General features: G+C 45.9%; 1 protein-coding gene across 1 annotated transcript in view; it reads left to right on the forward strand.

Moving 5' to 3' along the window:
- The window catches only part of usp43b (ubiquitin specific peptidase 43b), a 44,208-nt gene that overhangs the window by 11,078 nt on the left and 13,467 nt on the right, over nt 1-19,663 (forward strand). The window contains exons 3-6 of the mRNA XM_035181037.2: nt 6,275-6,378; nt 11,217-11,309; nt 14,398-14,533; nt 15,313-15,457. Coding sequence (XP_035036928.2) covers nt 6,275-6,378; nt 11,217-11,309; nt 14,398-14,533; nt 15,313-15,457 — 478 coding nt within the window. The remainder of the gene's footprint in view (nt 1-6,274; nt 6,379-11,216; nt 11,310-14,397; nt 14,534-15,312; nt 15,458-19,663) is intronic.

The following is a 19,663-nucleotide window of genomic DNA, read 5'->3' on the forward strand; positions in this document are numbered from 1 at the left end:
TGCGTGTGTGCGTGAGTGTGTGTTTGATGTTTCACTGAGCAGGTCTACGAGGGATTAATTACTCCAAACATTAGTCACCAGTTAAAAGTTGAATCATCAGTAAAAACCTCTCCATCTTGTTTTGTGGGGGAAAAATAGTTAAATCAACAAAGCAATTCTTTTGTTTAATATGAAGAAATTCCCTCACACTTACATGCCCCCCCCCCCCCCCCCACCCCCCCTCCCGGCTGCGTGTGATTGGCAGACAGCGCCGATCCCAGCGATTTTAAGTGATTCAGATTTGCTGAGTGGACGCTTTCCAGAGAGTGTGTCAATTCAATTGCTCGAAACCCGGCTGACTTGAGTGATTTAAAGATTTGTTGATAGAAATAATTTAAGCCCGGAGCCGTGCCTGTCACGCCAAGTCCAGTTTTAATGTGTAATCCTGACTTCAATTGAATCTGCCTGCGAAGATGAATGGATTTATTTACGAGGCAATAATTATCAACCCGGCCTCACCGACAACGTGCGGCTTTTAAAGAAACGAGCTTCGATCAAAGCAGCAATAGCAGAATGTGTGTTATACCTTCTAACCCCTCGTTAATCCTGCTGTGTTTTTAATGCGTGCGTGGACATATTTGTTGCGACGGCCGTTCCTAAGTGGCAGGTAGCAGAGGCTCAGGCATTTCATCCTGATCTGTGTCACCACGCTCGTCGGCGGGAGGGTGATAATAACCCTCATCAGCCCGGGAGGCCGACCTGCCTTCATTAGAATTAATTTCCCCCCTCAGCCGCTCCTGCTGCATTCGTACAGGAAGGATAAATCTCCTTTTAGAGTCAGATTCTCCAGCAGGGGTTTGTCTTTTAGTTTTCCAGGAGAACGCTGTTTAAACTGTGTGCTATTTCCTGCATCGTGCCCCTGCAGCATCAGGGAGCAATGATTGGCTCCACTGGACCGACTCAAATGTCTTTGATATTTAATCCTCTGGCTCCATCGAAACAAACAAGTGGGTAAATTACAGCCATCATGGCCTGGTTGTTCAAATTGAAAAGGTTTTAGTGTTTGGTCTTAGCTGCCATTGTGTCTTTATTGTCCCACGAAGTTAATCACTAAGAATACACAGTTGCACAGTTGCTTCTATCCAAATAGTTTCAGGGTATTGATCAGTTTTGTACGACCAAAGAATTTCAAGAATAAAGTCGCAATATTATGAGAATAAAGTTGTGATTAAATGAGAAAATAATTAAAGTTATGATAATAAGCAGCTAGTAGAGCATGTCCTCGCGTTCCACCCCATCTAGATCCAAAATCTTGATCTGCTACCAATCTTAAATTACAAAACCACTTTGAGTAGAACACAGATGTATTAACTATCTGATTATCAAGGTAGGAGTGGCACGGTGGTGCAGTGGCGAGCTAGGTTTCGAACCCGACGGCCGGCTGAGCCTTTCCGTGCCTGTGTGGGTTTTCTCCAGCTGCTCCGTCCTCCTCCCACTGTCCCAACTCATGCAGGTTAGATTAATTGGAGACTCTAAATTGCCCCTATGGTGTGGATGCAAGCGTTATTGTCTTTGTGTGTCTGTGCATGTTGGCCCCACGACGCGCTGCCCACGGTTCATCAGGTGCTTTGAGCAGGAAGCTGGGACGTCTCACGAGGCCTTCTGATTGGCCGGTTTGAAGGGAGGTGGAGCGGGTACCCAGAGTTGAGGCGGTGGCCAGGCGGGCCTCAGCGTGTCCATACCAGTGCACCCCCCACCCAGAGCGATCGCCCATGGGGAGTAATGGGGCCGAAGGGTTCGGAGAGAAAAGCTGCGAGTGTCTTTATCACTGGGTCTATTTATAGAGCGGTCGCTGATACGCACGCGACAGGAGGCGGTTTGAACGAGACGGTCCATTATTTATCGATGCTCTTTATCACCGGCTGTGTGTTCTACTTTCAGTCACTCTCTTTTCCCTCTTGTTCTGTCTCCGTCTGTCCATATCGATACAGACATGCAGCGTCTTTACACCTGCTCCACACCTCTCTCTCTCTCTCTCTCTCTCTCTCTCTCTCTCTCTCTCTCTCTCTCTCTCTCCATCTCCCTGTTACGATCAACCCGGGGCTTTAGTTTCTTGTTCTCGATCGCCCCACTATAGTGCTTTCTCCAGCAGAAGCACATGTCCATCCCTGTGTGTTTCCACGGCTTGTTTAAATTATTCACATCAGGGCCATTACTGGGAACACTCGCCGTCCCCCCCCCGTCCCCCCTTTACGATCCGCCTCCCCCACCCCTTGAAAACCCATCAGGATGAGACAGGTGGTCTGTGAGGACGGGGATGGGGGGGCACGTTTCCTGGACTCTTCGCAGTAGTGCGGGCGAGAGTGGCCGAGTTTACTTTTTCCAGAGATGAATCACTCCCAGCAACATTTTTTTGGGGTGAATTATTGAACGCCCCGATGGGACGGAGTGCAGCGTTAATCTGAGCGATTTCAGGCTTTCATGCTGAAGCGCAGATGACCGGGAGTCAACAGTCTTGGATTTAACTGGGACTTGGTTGTGAGCGAGCCGCTCGTCCGCTTGTGTGTCTGCAGCCAAGTTACACTGAGCGTATCACAGTCACTGTTACACTCATGTTCGGTTTGATATTATCTGGAAATAACTAGTTCTTATTAGGAAGCTACAGCCTCACCGATGTATTATTATATGCCATATTTGTTTTTTATTATATGTATTTGGTGAAAGCCTTCCGTCTTCTTGGACTTGGACCAGTTCTTTTAGAAGCAATGCTCGCCTTGTCGGCCTTGTAGTCCAAGAATGTGATCTTGGGTCATCCTTGGGGAAGCTGTTGACCTTTACTGTGGTGGGGGTGTAAATTATTTTAGTCATATTATCTGTTTTTGTAAACCTCGCAGAAGAATTCATTGGGCTCTAGTATGAATTAGAAGGGCAGTCTCCTGATAAAACCACTTTAAAATTCACTGGATCCAGATTTTCATTTGGATCAGATTGCAGACACTCATAAGTATCAGTCCCCTCAACGTGCCTGATTCTCCTCATCAAGAGTTAGGAAGAGAAAAAAGATCCTGGATCTGCTTTCTGATCTGATCCACAACAAAATTTCGTGGAAATCCATCCAGGAGATATTGCAGATTCTGCTTTTAACAGACAAACACAGACAAATACATAACTTCCTGGGCGTACGGGGCAAACAGACATATAAACCCATATTCCCCAGATTGTCAGTATCTTTCACGATGGTACTCTCAGTAAAACACCCTGGTATCAGCTGGTGTTTCCCTGCTGTTTGAAGAAAACGACCCCTTTGAGGCAGATGTCTGGTTTTCCAGCAGCCGGGCTGCACCACACTCCGCTTATCGTGTTTCTCTTTCTCCACCGGCCTCCCGCTCTCCTCCTCCTCTCGGTCACAATCGCAGTCAGTTGCACTCTGGCCTCCTGCAGACAGCGCCGAGCCCAGCGGCCAGACTCCAGCCCACCGCTCGGTTCGCGTTCCATATCTCTGTCATTTATCTAAATCCCAGGAAAATCAATTACGGCACGCCAAGGTGCCAGGGCGAGGGATTTGAGTTTTTTAATTTTCTCCATGCTCCTCAGACACTGGCACACGTCCCTCTCCTGGTACCGAGGCTTACGGATTAAGCAGAGGTGGACAGTTCTCTGGCTGGAATATGAGCAGTTGCACATTTTTTGTTTGAATATTTCTGCATGGCACCTCTGCAGTTGAGCAAGGCCTTGTTTTTAAGTTCCATCTCATCTTAAGATACGGGAATAACTCCGGGCGTAAGTTGTATTATCGAGGAGAATCGCCTCATAAAGTAAATCATTACATTTTAAGGTGAAACATGTTTTAAGGTTATGGTTAGGTTAAGGTTTAAGTTTCGGTTTAGGTTAAGGTTAGGATAAGGGTTAGGTATTAACTATGGTTGTGTGTGTGTGTGTGTGTGTGTGTGTGTGTGTGTGTGTGTGTGTGTGTGTGTGTGTGTGTGTGTGTGTGTGTGTGTGTGTGTGTGTTTGTGTGTTTGTGTATATTGCCTTCATCCATTTGACTCATTAATGGTTGATCTATTTATTTTAACACAAACTTTTACTGTTATAAACTGTGTTTTCCTCTGTTGTCATATATGAGTTATATATTTGAACGATGTCTTTACACATATTAATTTCCTAATGGATAAATAAAGTTGTTTGAATTTGTCGGCTGCAAATTGACGAAACAAGAAGCAGAAACAAATCAGGTGTATTTCATGTATATTTCCAGGTATTCAGTATATTTAGAAGACGACTACTGTAGTTGAGTGTAGAAAGTGAAAAGTCACACCCTGTGATAGCCTCAGTTGGTCCGACCTGCCTCTAAAAATACCGTCTCAGATTCCCCCCCCACCCTGTTTCCTTCTTCGTTGTATTTTTATCAGTTGGTAGTTGGTTTATTTTCCTGACAACCAATTTCAAAGATAGCATCTGGATTGCGGAGCGGCACACGGCCCCTCTGGAGGCAGACCCCTGATCAGTCTCTAAACAACCTGTAAAACCAGCAGCAGTTACTCCAGGGGGATCACTATCTGTCCATGACGGGTCAGATGAGTGAGGCCTAATCAGAACCACATGTCAGTGGGGCCTGTGACCCCGTCCGCCACTTTCTCACTAAACGTCCACATCGCCGACGGCTCCTGTTCACACACGGCCGACGCCTCGCAGTCTGTTGACGTGGCAGAGCCGGACACGGCTTTCTGAGAAGTGATAAGACCGACTGGGCCTGCACCCGGTGGCCTGAACGCTGCTTTTGTTATCGCCACGTAAAAAAGATAGCGATGGAATCCGTTACCAAGTATGTGGAGGAGGGGGGGCGTCTTTAATTCCTAACCTTACATTGCACGTTTCAAATGAAGCGGCCACAAGATCAGCCGGGGTGAAAAAACTCCCCCTTTGGCAGTCCTGATGTTACGTGGGAGAAATGGACAAACCCCGAGGAATGAGTGAGAGAGCTTTGTAATTGTGCGTGCCCGTTGGAGCGCAGAGCCGCAGGAAGGTCGGGTTTCGGTCTCGCGCTCGCCCTCGGCAAAGCTCACACGCTTTTCAGGAGAATAGGCTCAGGATTTGAAACGGTGGGTGAACTGTAAAGGACTCTCCTGATTTCCCAGACGCACAAACGCACAAACGCACGCCCTCCACTTCCCTCTCTCCCCCCCCCTTCAGAAATTCTAAACCTCCTTTCAGCTCCCGTTTTGTGAGCGGAGGTCATGGTCGACCTGCCAGCCTGGGAACCAGCGGCAGCCAGCGCAGGACCAGGAGCCGCGGATCCGTCGAATAGTAAACACAGAGCGAGTGTGTGTGTGTGTGTGTGTGTGTGTCAACAGAGACGGCTTAGAAAGTGCGTTTCCGTTTACGCCTGGTGAGCCTGGTGTAAAAGCACAGCTGCGGTGATATGATGACTCAATGCACTCTCAAGTACCTGACGCCTACACGGGGCCGATAGCGTGAGAGCAGAGGAATCCAAACAAGGTGCTCGTACGGAACATTACGACCTTTTTGAGCACGGCCACTTGATAAGTGAAAGAATAATAAAAGAAAAGTAGAACGTCCCTTCGCCAACTGTCCCCTGAGATCTAAACAAGCCGCAGCACATTTCACACTCGGAGACATCAGTCCTCTAAACATGCAGACACGTTCACCTCTTTTGATCTTACACTCAAACTGTGCTTTCGGCTTTTAAACTTTTAATTTTTTACGACTTTTAAAACGTGAACTTGCCTTTTTTGTATTTCGCTGATATGTTGTGTTTGTGTTTTTTCACCGTGAGATTTCCCCTCAAGGTCTCGAAACTACACTGAAAACATTTGTATACAATGTTTTTAATGATTATTATTACACTACAGTATAAAGGCTTTGAAGAAAACTTGTTTATTGTTCTGTCAAACTGGTGCAGAAGGGTGTTCTCTTAGTTCTGTGCCCCCGGCTCTATCTTCCCCCTCTTCTTTTATCTTCATCTGAGGTCAGCGTCCTCTCTGAGGTAGCTGCGTGTATGAAAGAATAAAGACGAGGCTTTCCCAGGGGTTATGTTTAGGTCAGTGCTTTTTCGCCCAATTTACAACATCCCTTCATTGCCAAAGAAAAGCGAAAAATTGTGCTGACGCTGCACTTTACGGACGCCGGCCCGCTTTCTCAATCGACTGCTGCACTGTTATTATTTACAGTGTGAGCTGATTCTCACAGCGGCTCCTGTGTGATGGATCTCTGGTGAATGTGACAATATGACAACTCTGTGTTTTATGGGATGGCCTCCTCCTCTGTGCCGCAGGTCCCCGGGGGAACTGAGGAGGCGCCGTCTCCGGACCCGTCCCAGTCCCAGCAGCCACGCGTCCAGCACAGCTTCGTCCAGGAACACTTCCAGGCCCAGTACAAGTGAGTGTCCTCTCCCAACACAGTTAAAGAACCTGTTGAAGTTTTTCACCATTTTCCCAGGGAAGAATATTAAAACATGCACATTTAGGGAGCTGATATCTTTTGCTACATCCACACTAATATGTTTTTGGTGTCTGCTCTGGATTCGCCTGGTGTGTCCACGTTACTCTGCCGTTTTAGAGAAAGGCTGGAAACGCTTCCGGGCCCAGTTTTAGTTTGAAAACTCCAGGGCTGCGTTTTACTCTGGAAGGGCAGAGGAGGGATGAGCTCTACTGAGTGACGTTCTATTATTAACATGTTACATGTCACTGTCATGTTGTCAGATCACCTGCATCCACATCTCACCGCCCACCCGCACTTCTTGCGGCTCCATCGGTTAGATTAGGGTGTAATTGGCCGATACAGCCGCTGTAACGAGGATGTCAATATGTCTTTTACACAGAGGTCCTCGGAGACACACATGCCAGGTTGGAAGAATAGTAAATCTCGGTAATTACGGCGCAGGCGAAAGCAGGAAGGTCTGATGACGAACTGCCCCGGTGCCCCAACCCCCGAGCCTCTTAGGGGAATAGAAATCCTTTCCTGCACAAGTACTTATTTACAGCTTAGCTCTTGTGCCGGGGTGAAATAATTGAGGCTGTTATAGCTGTGCCAGCGGTGAGGTGTTTCCACTGTTGCTGATGCTGAAGTGTTTCTCCACCAGACTGGCTACAGGCGCTTCTCACCACACTGTGCTGTCAACTGTCCTCATGCAGCTGGACGTCCTCACTGCTCCCATCAATCAGTCATCCAGTCTCAAACATAATGTCCACATCTGTCAGCTGCGGCCTCCTGGGAGCTGAGCTTCATTCAGACGCTCGCAAACTCATCTGTGCACCGTGTCCGAGAGGAAAGAGCGAAATATTTCTGTTTTTTGTGGGTTTTTCTTTGTCATTAGTGAGTCCTCCTCAAACTCTTCTAGAATATAGTGTCACTTGTTGTATTGTCTGTGTGCTGGACGTTGTGTGCAGAGCTTGCAGGTGCAGAGTGAAGCTAGAAAACTCTGTGTTCATCCCACCTGGTTTATCTGCACTGAAGATTTTTATAGTTTTTCATAAAAGGTCATCACCAAAGTCTGATCTGCGTTTGCGTTAATGAAACTTTTCCAGAAGCCGTCCCTCCCTGCAGACCGAGGCGCTAATGTCTTGTTCGTCGCTCCCTTCCTCCGTCTGCTCATTCCTCAGAAAGTTGTCGGCTCTGTGTGGCTGCCGGTAATACATCTGTCAGGGCGCATCTCTTAATTGCCACCCTCGCTGTCGAACGTTTCAGATGTGAGACCTCGGGTGTGTCTTGACGGGAAGCGGCAGACTTTGCAGCCTGGCAGGAAGAATGTGTTCCTGTTAGAAAGCTGCGTTGGCCAGCGACCCTGAGTGCGACTGTACGGACGGAACATATAAACATTCTAAGTTTAACTGTGTAAAAAACCTGCAGACAGGATGACTCCCGAGGGCGCGAGAGGTTTCTAATGGAGACGGATGCTCTGTTATCATCGCTGGGATCGATCTTTTGAATTAATATCTCTCGACTCCCGTCTGAGTCCTGAGCTTCCACCACTGACTGGGTAACAACGTTCACAACGCGCTGTCGGATGCGATCCAGCATCCAGAGGTGACGGACTGGAGAATTATTCTTGTAATGGCCTCGGTTTGTCACCGTGGAGTCATCGCAGCCGCTACGCAGGCTCAGACGAGTTCAATCGCAAGCAGCACGAGTCACCGGATCTAAACTTGTGTTGTGTGTCATCACGTGACAGGATTTTTAATCAGATTAGGTATCGTTTGGGGTTTTATTCTGATACCGCTGCTAAATCAAAACTTTTAAAATGATACTGGTGCCTTAATGGTGACAGACTTTACTTACCTTAAATGTACAAATATAAATAACTGCAAAACTCTGAACAAATGTACGTAACAAAATCAAATGATGAATAAAACCGAAACCAACTATAATAATTTAACACTAAATAACGGTTTCAGCCTAATGTGCTTCTCATGGCGTCACGTAACCACGGAGCATCTCTCTGCTTTCAAATGAAAGTATGGAATCCAGACCCGAACCCTTCAAGGCTCCGGTCGGGTCCAGACACAGACAGAATCCCTGCTCGGTTTGGGTTCGGGGCTCGGACCGGTTCAGACAGAAAAATACAACCCATATCTGTACGTTGCCAGGTATTTCATTAAGTTTGTAAACACAGCTCGTGCATTAGCTTCACCGCTAAGATCTAGATTCATCCCTCTTCTATAAATCTGTAGCTCTTGTCCCACACTGAAGAAATAAGAGTTGCATTGGAACTGTGATCTTTGTGCAGATGTGGGCGAGACAGTGGACACTGCACTGAACATGTCTGTCCGTCCAGCGTTGTTCACTCTACAGAAGCCGAGTGACGGGCAGCCGAGCGTTTCAAATAACAGCCGTGCAGCAGTTTTTCGGTGGCAGAGCGGCTCGTCTTACTGTGACGGCCCTTTCTCTAAAGGGACCCTCGCTTCTCACCACCTGACCTCTGTTGTGATCACATGTGCTGATTGGTTACGATTTGCAGGGCGGGATCGAGTTACCGCTGCTTTTCTTACAGGCCCAATAATGGCTCTGTTTATTGTGTGTATATTACATTTTCAATTCGTGAATTATGAGGCACACATTAAGGTTTATGCCTTTTCCATCTCAGAGCATTAACGTGGTGAATAAACCTCCTTTTCGTCCCCCGTCGGAGGACGTAGCTGCCGCCAGACTCACTGAAGACAATTAGCTGCCAATCTGTCTCATTTCCAATCGCAGATCTTTTAACGGCCTCCCTCAGGAAAGGGAATCAGTCGGATCAAGACGCCGAGGTGATGTGTCACTCGGGGAAGTTTCCGCAGCGCGTCGCGGTGCAAAGCATCGAGCTCAGAGTCTCTTCGGCATCGCTGCGTCCCAGACGGGGGGGGGGATACATGCCTCTCAACTTTTGCACGCTTCCTCCATTAGAGCATCACCAGAATATCACCTCTTCCTCTGCTCCTTTTCTCTTTTTTAAGTGTTTTCCAGCCGTGCGGGGGAGCATCTATGTTTTAGTGGAGCCTGAGTGTGATTTGTATGCGCAGAGTGCAGCTCACCCTCACTGTTTCCTGGCGAGAATAAGACATCCGTAGGGCAACCACTCCGCTCTGCCAAGACCGAGATGCACTAAGAGCCAGTGTCAGCTGGGCTCGCTTGAATGGAGCTTTATTCTATGCCCCCTTTCCCCCCCCCCCGGGTCTGTCAGGTGCCGTCCTACGAGGTAAACACGTTTCTACAGTTCATCTATGACTTCATTTCCGATGGTTCGATGTCGCGAGAGGCTCAACTCGCACTTTGCACGAGTCTGTCGCCGATTTATGTGACACGGTGCGTTCCAATACTGCGGAGGTGAAAGAAAACTGACAAAGTTATTTCCCATTTCACATGGTGGCTGATTTTATATCCGTCCTGCTGATAATAAAAGAAATGAGATGAAACAGTAAATCTCAACCGTGGCTCTGTTCACCTGTAAATAAAAGAGTGGCCCCCCCCCTGTTTGTCCATAAAAGTTTATCGCACATGTTTCTTCAATATCGTTTTTCACTGGTAATTACTGAACTAAACTTTTCTCATTCAAACTGCGTAAATCACCTGTCGCCTCAGGACGTGTGTTTGTGTAAAACATTGATTGACATGTTGATTGATTAATTATAAAAAATACTTATTGCAAAGTACAATTGCAGCAATAATTGAAAAAACTAAACTATTAAAGGAAATATGTACAAATAGACATTAAAATAGTTTAATATTGTGCTCAGATTTATTCCTTTAGATATCAATTTGAATTATGTCATATTAGCTGATTCTCTGATCATTTTTGTGATTTAAAGACGACTGAGTGGGTGCGTGGTTGAACTTTTTGGCATCGTTTTAACTTTTTTTTTTGAATTTGTAAAGCGAGTCATCAATCCTTCCACGTAACCCCTGGCAACTGCTTACACAACTCCCCCTGTTTTGGAATTCACTGCGTTACAAGAACCTCAGGCTCTGTTTCCGTTCCTGTTTCCGTGGTTGATAATCAAGTAATTCCACTTGTTTAATGACAGTTTGTTCTCTTTATATCCAGTGCATAGTCTCCACCCACTCATTCCCCTTATCCATGAAATCAAGGGGTTGATGGAGAACATTTCTTCCAGACTTGTTTGATTATCAAGTATTTACACAAAGTCTAATCCAGGAGAAGTATCGGACAAAAGATGTAATGTAGTTGCAGGACAGTTTATGTCAGACGTTAACTTTAATGGACTCTCTGACTCATTGATCAATTAGCTCAGTGGAATAAGTGATTCTCCTCCTTGGGGGGGGGGAGAGGGGGAGGAGGTGGAATCTGTCTGAATGGAAAATCCTCGTACGGGTTCCGTCATCTCCTCTCGTCAGGGATCTGTGTCCTGACGTCACTCGGAGAAAACTCCCGGCGTGTCTGAGCTCCTGGATCCTGTAATGACGGCCCATCAGCGCGAGCAGCAATCGGTGAGGCTGATGCAACGAGACAGAAACCGCCGCTGCAGGTTCCCGTGTGTGCTCACCGCAGGGATCCACGTCTCCTGCTCACCGCCGCCGTTCTCACCTCTTGCATCACTCACCTTCTCCTTTCTTCACCGTCAGATCAATGGCGTGTTCATCGCTCTCCTGTGTCGTTCATTTGTGTAACGAGATTAAACCGTCTCCTCTCTGCCGCCCGACGTGACTCAGGAGGACTTTGGGTTTAATTGGGGAGTCGGTGTTTGTCTGAAGACTGATGTGACTCTGCTCTGTTTCCCCAGATCCTCGCTGACCTGCCCCCACTGTCTGAAACAGAGCAACACCTTCGACCCGTTCCTCTGCATCTCACTCCCCATTCCTCTACGCCAGACCAGGTGAGCACAGTGTAAATACATGAATGAATAAACAGTATTAACATATAATAGCTGTTTAGGATCCCTGACTGTTGTAACACAGCTCACTTTGATAATAACCTCCACCAAGGCCCAGCAGTCTCCAAATGAAACCACATTTAAATTCACTAGATCCAGATTTGGATTTGGATTCACACCGAATTGCACAAACTCATAAATATCGGTTCAAAATCCATGAATTATTCTCCGAGAAACCAACGAAAATATTGGAAAAACACCATCTCACATGTGTGAGACGACTTCCTGGGTCCCACTCTTTCATATCGTGCAGCGTATTGGGGCATTTCTCAACGTGAGTCCGACCTGTTCAGGGTATAAATAGTGTTGACTCACTCAAACATCAGCTCCCATCAATCCAGATGTTTTAAACGAGGTTCCTGAACCCAACCAAAGGGAATCTGACATTTTGGAGATAATCATTTTGCAGGGGAGAGGTTTGTCCTTGTCGAAAGGTAATTGTTATATTCACATTTGTTTTTTTTGTACTGAATTAAACAAACAGCTGCTTTCATGCACTGCAGACATTTTCCAGAGGAGCTGTACGCGAGAAGGCAAATATCTGTTGCTCTGGACATGTTCACAAATCCCACATTGGAACTTTTCCTCCCGGTCATGTCTGAAAACTGCTCTGATGAGCTTCAGCCCCTCGACTCTCACTGCCGAGGGAGTGTCTCAGGTTACATATTGAACAGACAGATAAGGTATCGACCTTTTCACCCTCAGCATAAAGCAAATAAACCTATTTACCCAGATGTGAAGCTGTTGCTTTAACGTGAGCATTGATGGGAAGAGTTGTCTCAGGCTAAATTGAACCTTCTACTACACAGAGGTTTCGCTCTTAAGATTCTCCAGAGCTTCCCTCTCGCCAGATATCGACGTCCTTTCAGTTTTCAGTCTTTAAAATAGTTCCCGCAAGTTCAGCCAACGTCCCGTCTAACTTGGGAAATGATTTTTTTGACGGCGTTCCAAGTGAAGAGCAGTCAGTTCCCATCCTTTACTTCAGAGTGTGTGAGGAGAAACACACACTTGTGAGGGATAAACAGATGGATTGTTTTATTTCTCTGTGTGAAGAGATCAGCTCCACGTACTGTTTGTTAGCAAACCAACATTGGCTTTTGCCCGGTTATCCAAACACCTCCTGTCCCTTGGCAGTCACATGCACTTTGCGTGTTGCATGGTTTTTGTTTACACTTCCCTGTTTATGCAACATGCAACGTTTTTTTTGTGTGTGAGAATATTCTCTCTCAGTGACGGCAGCAATGAATCAAATTCATGAACGCAGCGACACGTTATCGGTCGAGACGCCTCACACAAGCACGTTAACGGAAAACACACAAATGCAAAAAGCCAGACAACGGAAACACAACCACAAGTGAGTGACAACAGACACACACAACAGCAGACTCACTCACTGCAGTTGAGTGAGACGCCGTTTGTGTCAAATCGACGAGCATCTCATTTCAAGCCGTGACCGAGTTTCTGGGTTTTTCACCATCGACCACGTCTCACTTGACTCAACATCCGAGGACCTGACCTGGTTTTTCTGCTCGTTTCGTTTGTTACTCTCTTCTGTTGTGGTTGTGTTTCCATTGTGTGGCTTTTGCGTTCGTGTTTTATGTACAACATTGTTGTGTATTGTTTTTTTTGTGATCATATGAAAACTGTAATCAACATAAATCGAGGATTCCTCCTTGAGCAGTGGCTGGATAAGTGCTACCAATTTACTGTTCCTCTTTCTTTTGAAGTCCCGTCCCCCCCCACCCAGATCAGTGGAGCAGGACCAAACATGTTGGTTTGTAAACGGATAAAAAAACAAACGCACACAACAAGAACCAGTGGAATTATGCAGATATCTGCTGTGAATGCAGAATTCTGGGATCCCAGTTTGTTATAAAACTTCAAAGTGCTGCTGCTGGTTTATGGATGGTTTTACTGCTCAGGGCTAAAATACATTTCTGAGATGCTTGAAGAATATAAAGGTCCTTCAGATCCTTTGGAAACATTCAGCCGGTGGTGGGAGAACCGAAGCTAAAGCTAACAGCTCGGCCTGAAGGGATGTGAATGGGTATGGGAGCATAGTTCAGGTACATATAGAAGATGTGGTTTGAAAGATGAGAACAATTAAACTAAAAACATGCATTAAAACACGAGTGCAAGATCTAGTTAAAGGCTGAAGTAAAGAGAAATGTTTTCTTTTAAATACATGTATTCAACTAGCTTCTCTTTGTATTTGTTTTACAGTTTAGTTCTGACCTGTGATCTCATACTGTTAAAACTTTTTAATCACTTTTCACTGGAGTTTTCAAGTGGAATTCAGATATTTTTAAGACACGTGTTTGAATAGGAGCTTTACCCGTCGTCCTTGTCTGGAGAGCAGAGGTTATTCTAAGTTTGTGCAACCGACGTCTTTCTGGGAAACGGCTTATTGTGATTTTTGTTATTTCATTTTTTATCTTTTAGAGGAAACGTAATGATATTTGATGAATTGAGTTAAGCGCTACGTTATCTAAATGATTCACGTGTCCTTGAGTTACCGTTTTGCGGCTGTGACTTGGAAAATGTTTTATCCTCTCACCTAATTTGATGGGGTTTTTTTTATTATATTCAAGTGCACATAAATAACAGAACCACTCCTGCCACCACCCTCTCGTATCTCTGTGTAATTGCTCTTGGCCCCGGCGCGTACAGATACTCCACAGGTTCCTGATAGTGTTCGTCGGTGGGCCGTTATTCACCGAAGCCATTACGTCCCGGCAGCCTGCTCATGTCAGCGCTGACTCTGGAGAGGTCAGAGCCAAGCGCTCCCTGTTTTTAAAAATGCAATAGAGATTCCATTATTTTGCACACATAAAACTCCTAATGATCTATTATTAATGTTAAAATGCATTGAGTTATTCATGAAAAGTCTTCTTTTGTCCCGTCCTGGCCGTAGAGGAGGCTGCAGGACGGGATGGCACAGAAATCAAAATAGAGGCCGTTCTATTTCCCACCCTCCCCTGATTGTGTGTTCTCTTGTGTGTGTGTGTGTGTGTGTGTGTGTGTGTGGCAGGCCGCTGTGTGTGACGCTGGTGTTCAGCACCAAAGGGCAGCGGTACCTCCGCACCGGGCTGTCTGTGCCTCTGTTCGGCTCGGTGGCCTGCCTGAGGAGGCTGGTGGCCGACGAGGGGAAGATTTCTCCGGACCAGGTAACGTAAAGCCGCAAGAGTAAAGACGCAGCGAGGAGCCGGATGTGTGTGTGGTCGTAGTCTGACCTGTGTTTGGTCTTTGAATCGACTCTCTCGGCTTTAATCATCTGAGAGTAGGACTTATTGGTTTCATGTTCAGGTTCTGTAACGCTCTCACTCAAAACCCTTTGCTGCTCTACCCCATCGGAAGAAAAAGCCAGCAGATCACTGGTCAACGTGGAGCGGCAAAATCAAGAAGTTTTACAGCTTATGGGAAACATTATTGATGGAAACGATAAAAACGAAATAGTCTTTCTTGAAGCTGGAGTTCAGGAGAAGGGTTTATTAGAGTGTGAGCGCAGGGATTTGAGTGAGACCCGAACGTTCAGTCACGACCTCTGAATAAAAGACCACACGTTCCAGTAGAGATAGAAAAAAATGCTGTGATTATATAAAAAGTTGCACACAATAATGGATTTTGTCCCCTAAACGTGTCGTGAAACATAAAATGTTTCATCATGACTCAGGAATTATTCTTTGGCGTTTTTATTAACAACAGCATAATTTAGCATAATCCTGCTAAAGAACACAGAAGAAAACATAACGTCCTTGGTGCTAAAAATAGTGCAACTGTTGGTGTTTCATAAGATTTATAATAGTTCTATTATAAGGAAATCAACAATTAACGTGTCTCTCTCTCTCTCTCTCTCTCTCCCTCCCTCCCTCCTCCCTCCCTCCCTCCCTCTCTCTCTCTCTCTCTCTCTCTCTCCCTCTCTCTCTCTCCCCCTCTCTCCCTCCAGGTGATCCTGACAGAGGTTTACTCCACCGGGTTCCAACGCTCCTTCTTCGACGAGGACGATCTAACGAGCATCGCTGAGAATGATGTCATCTACGCCTTCCAGGCTCCGCCCCTCTACATCAGAGGCGGCTCGGCTCGGATCTCAGGTACCTGACGACGTCGAGGCAGAAACAAACACTGACGCTATTTATAGAACACGCACTCGTCTTTGAAAATAGCTTGACGGTGGCACCACATTAATATTTTCCTCCTCCTGTAATGCGGATGTGCTCACAGATCTGTAAACAAACCAGTGTTATTAGCGTAGTTTGCGTAATGAAACCCTCGGGGGGGTGCACCTCGCTGCACGGGGGCCCTGGGGGGGGGGCGGCACATTAAAAATAATACAGCTTCCACGCAGAGCTCGGTGAATCACATCTCGGCTTCACGTGCACGTCTGTATTTCATGTCTGTGTCAGTGATGTAAAACTCACTGACACAAATGTTTCTCACTCGGTGCCGTCGGCAAATAGGTTCTGCTCTGTTGTCGTCCCCCCGGGCTGCGAGTCCCAGCGCTGTGTTAACACCGCCGCTCCATTTGAAGAATGTGACTTTTAGTGCTTTAATTTATGTTGCTCAATGGCCACACAAAGCCCGGCTGCTTCAGAGGAACCCCCTCGCCACAATCACCACCTCGTTCTCTCTACAACCGTCTGGTCTGGTTCGGACTGGCTCGGCCTCCTGGGGTTGATTATGGAGAGACTACATCACCACAGATTGTCCTGTCAGTCTCATTGCCGTGTTTTTAAAGGAATTTTACCATTTGTAGGAAAAACTTTGTAACCATTATGTTTTCAGGGTTTTCCGTCTGTCCCGTCCTTGTGATATCTCAACAAACACCTCGAGGGATTTTATTTAAATTTGGTTCAAACATTCAGTTGGACTCAAGTTTGACCTGATTAGAATTCGGGGGTCATACGTCAAAGGTCAAGGTCCCTGTGACCTCAAAACAAACTTTATCTTAAGAAAAATCCTTTCGAATTTAGCACAAATGTTCATTGATGCTTTTCAGACATGCACTGAACTCCGGATAAACTCCCGACATTCTCCAGAGGGGCTGTATGTGAAAGTGACTAATTCCAGTTCCTCCTCCTGTAACGTTTTTAAAGGTCAACACGAGCGTGTGCTTCTACTTAATGTATAAAAATATCCCACCAGCTTCCCTTTAATTACCTACCTACATAAATTACAATTAAAATCCTTTATTTTTATTTCACTAAGTAAAAGACAAGTACATCCGCAGCACATAAATATTCTCGGGCCTCACTGTGATTAACGAACACTATCAAATCTAAATAGCATGTGTGTAAGAAAGAAATGTTGGTACTGTTCTTTACTCGGTCTGGCACCGTAAACTAAATCCTAACGCCTCTGCTGCCGTTGCTAAATTTAAACGGGCGCCTGACCCCTAATCAATTTTCTATACATTTTTTAAATGAAAGAAACGGTTTAATTCTTGCAGGTTAGATAGGAGACAGAATAATAATAAACTCCAGTCAGGGATCTCGTTAAAGCCCAGTCTGGTATCCGAAGCGTTTTGTGTGCCGTGAATTAAGGAGAAGTTATCAATGTGGATTATGCGAAGGAGCCGACACGTGCACAAAATGTGCGGTGAGACCTGAGCGTGGCCCGGTTTAATGACGCTTCACTTCGAGGGTCCGTTCCCTCGGTAAACCGAACCCACTGATTGATTAGAATTCGGCTGGCGACGGTTACTCCGATTTAAAAGCTCCTGATGTGAGAGAAGAGCGGCTCAGTGTCTGTGATGTAGATGAAAAAGAAATGAACCTTTGATTGTCAAAAGTAAATCAGGGGGGGACCTTCCTACTCTCCCTGCTGTATAGTTTTTATATGAATTAAATATTTCACCTCTCCTCTGTTCTGTAACGTCAACATTTCATTCTTTTCCTGGCACTTTGTTCGTCTTGTTTTCTTTCGTCATAACTTGAGGTATTAGTTGAACATCTTGCAGAATATATCCGTGCATGTTCTTGGCAAGAAGCAGGAGAGAAGATCGACGTCCCACTCGATTATGTGCAGTGAAGGTTACATTACAGCCAGTAGCAGATTAGCTTAGCTTAGCATAAAGACTGGAAATAACTCCTATTATCACATCTGCCCATTCGGGTCCTTTTAAGAAACAGCAGCTTCTAGTTGATAGACTGATTCTCGGCTGCAGACACATTTTTAAAACATCACTTCCAGAGCGGTCTGCAGTAGTTTCCTGAGCTCACCATCTGCCGTATCAAGTAATATTCATTAATAATTAATTGTATCAAAATCTCAAAGTGCCGCTCACAAGTGTCACCTGAGACTTGGATTTGATGATTCACCCGTCACAAATTAATAAGCGTGATGTCCCCGTGTGGAGTTCTGGTGCCAAGGTGGACACTTGAATGTGAGATCACCTGCCAAATAATAATATCTGGACACAGAGAATTGACTTTCACAGCTAAAGATGCATTTCACATTAACTAATTGCTGCTGCAAACAGAGAACAACTCCTCCCTCCGGTTTTATTTCGACCAGTTTTCAGTAAACGAGGAATCAAATCTCCATTTGTCATCATATGGACTGTTTCTAGTTTAAATGTGACAAACAGGATGAAGTTGATATTTTTCAAATTTGCTATAAACGTTCACTTGGACTCAAAGATGAACTGAACAGAATTTGGAGGTCGAAGTTCAAGGTTAACTTGACTTGTGAACGTGTTAGTTTAAGGAACGCCCGGAGAGAATCCCTTCAAATTCTGCACAAATGTTCACTGAGGCTCACGGAGTAACTGGGTCGATTTTGGAGGTCAAAGGTCAAAGGTCAAGGTCACTGTGGCCTCACAAAGCATGTTTGACCAGTTGTCTCTTGGACTCACAGATGAACTGATTAGATTTCAGTGGTCAAAGGTCAGGAAACAAATGTAAAAAAGGCTGAAACTGCACTGGTTGGTGAAGGCTTGGAACCACAGGACTTTTCATTCCAGTTCATTACAGCTGTGGGAAATGTTCAATAAAACACAAACATACAAACACAACTACTCCTATAAATAAGGGGACAAGAGCCTTGTAAAAAAAAACATGTCTAAACAGTATATTTAATGACATCTACTCGAAAACTTTGATTTAATGAGCGATGGCTTCTCCTAAATCCTGAAGCTCAGAGGGGACGGGCCCGGAGGTGACCTTTTGTGTTTTACTGCGGCTTCACGAGCAAGTTCCACCGGGTCTTTAAAAAGCAGATTTTCCTCCATAAATCACCCCCACGGTTAGCAGAGGTCGCCGCTCATGTAAATTGCAGCACAAGTTTTTATCACTTACTTGATTAAAGGGACATTAATGAACGTAAAGCTGTGCATTCTTATCATTACTCTCCTCCTCCTCGGGGTCGAGACGCTGCAATCAGAGTTTTAAAGTTTAAGCTTTGGTGGCGTATGTGCAGACTTTGATTAGTTTTGAATTGGTCTTGTCCTTCACACGCGCCTTCATGTCCTCGCACCCCACTTATTTCTGTGCGAGGACGGATGTGCGATCACACCAGCTCGCTGCTTAGCAAGGATCTCGCAACATGCCCAGCAGTGGCATTTGCCGTATGGGTGATGAATCAAGTGTCAAGTGTAAACAACGGTGTTTAATGAAAAGTTTGGGGAAGGCACAGCCGCCGCGCTCGATCAATACCTGCTCCTCTGCGTCTGAGAGTCTAATTCCTGTGTGATTTATCTTCTGAGGCGCTGACCTGCGCTGCTAAGAACAGAGGTTGACATCTGCGTGACGAGGGCGGGCGTCACCGCCGACGTCACCCGGGATCTCGGCTTTGTCGTTCACTCCTGTGCGTTGGGGGTGGCGTGGGGAACGGGGGGGAGAAGGAGCTGCCTGGCTCCCCACCAGGACAGGATGTGGAGCAGAAGCTGCATCAGATAATGTCTCCTGCTGAGAGTGCACGCAGACACCGGTCCATCTGTTCTCCCCTCTGAATCACTGCTCCCCAAATAGAAAATGAAGTGTCATCACTTCATCTGTGTAAAGTCTCCTCGCTCCTTGTTAGAGGTGTGAAGGGAAATTATTACACTTTCAGTGTTTGAGTATTTCCTCAGTTGCTTGGGGGAGGAGATGCTGGTGTGATGGTATCAATGTGTTTCCTCAGCGCTTTAACCTCTCGTCCACTTGCAAACAGCGTTTTAAGTCTGTTTCTAAGTATTTTGTAAACAGAAGGTCATGTGGACAGAGATTTTTGTGAAATCTGAGGGGGAAACGTCCACAGCAGTGAAGACAAGGCCTCCTTTGTTTGATTTCTCATCCCCTCTCGGCCTCTCTCCTCTGCCA

Source organism: Hippoglossus stenolepis, chromosome 16 (genome assembly GCF_022539355.2).
Source record: "Hippoglossus stenolepis isolate QCI-W04-F060 chromosome 16, HSTE1.2, whole genome shotgun sequence".
Classification (NCBI taxonomy): domain Eukaryota; kingdom Metazoa; phylum Chordata; class Actinopteri; order Pleuronectiformes; family Pleuronectidae; genus Hippoglossus; species Hippoglossus stenolepis.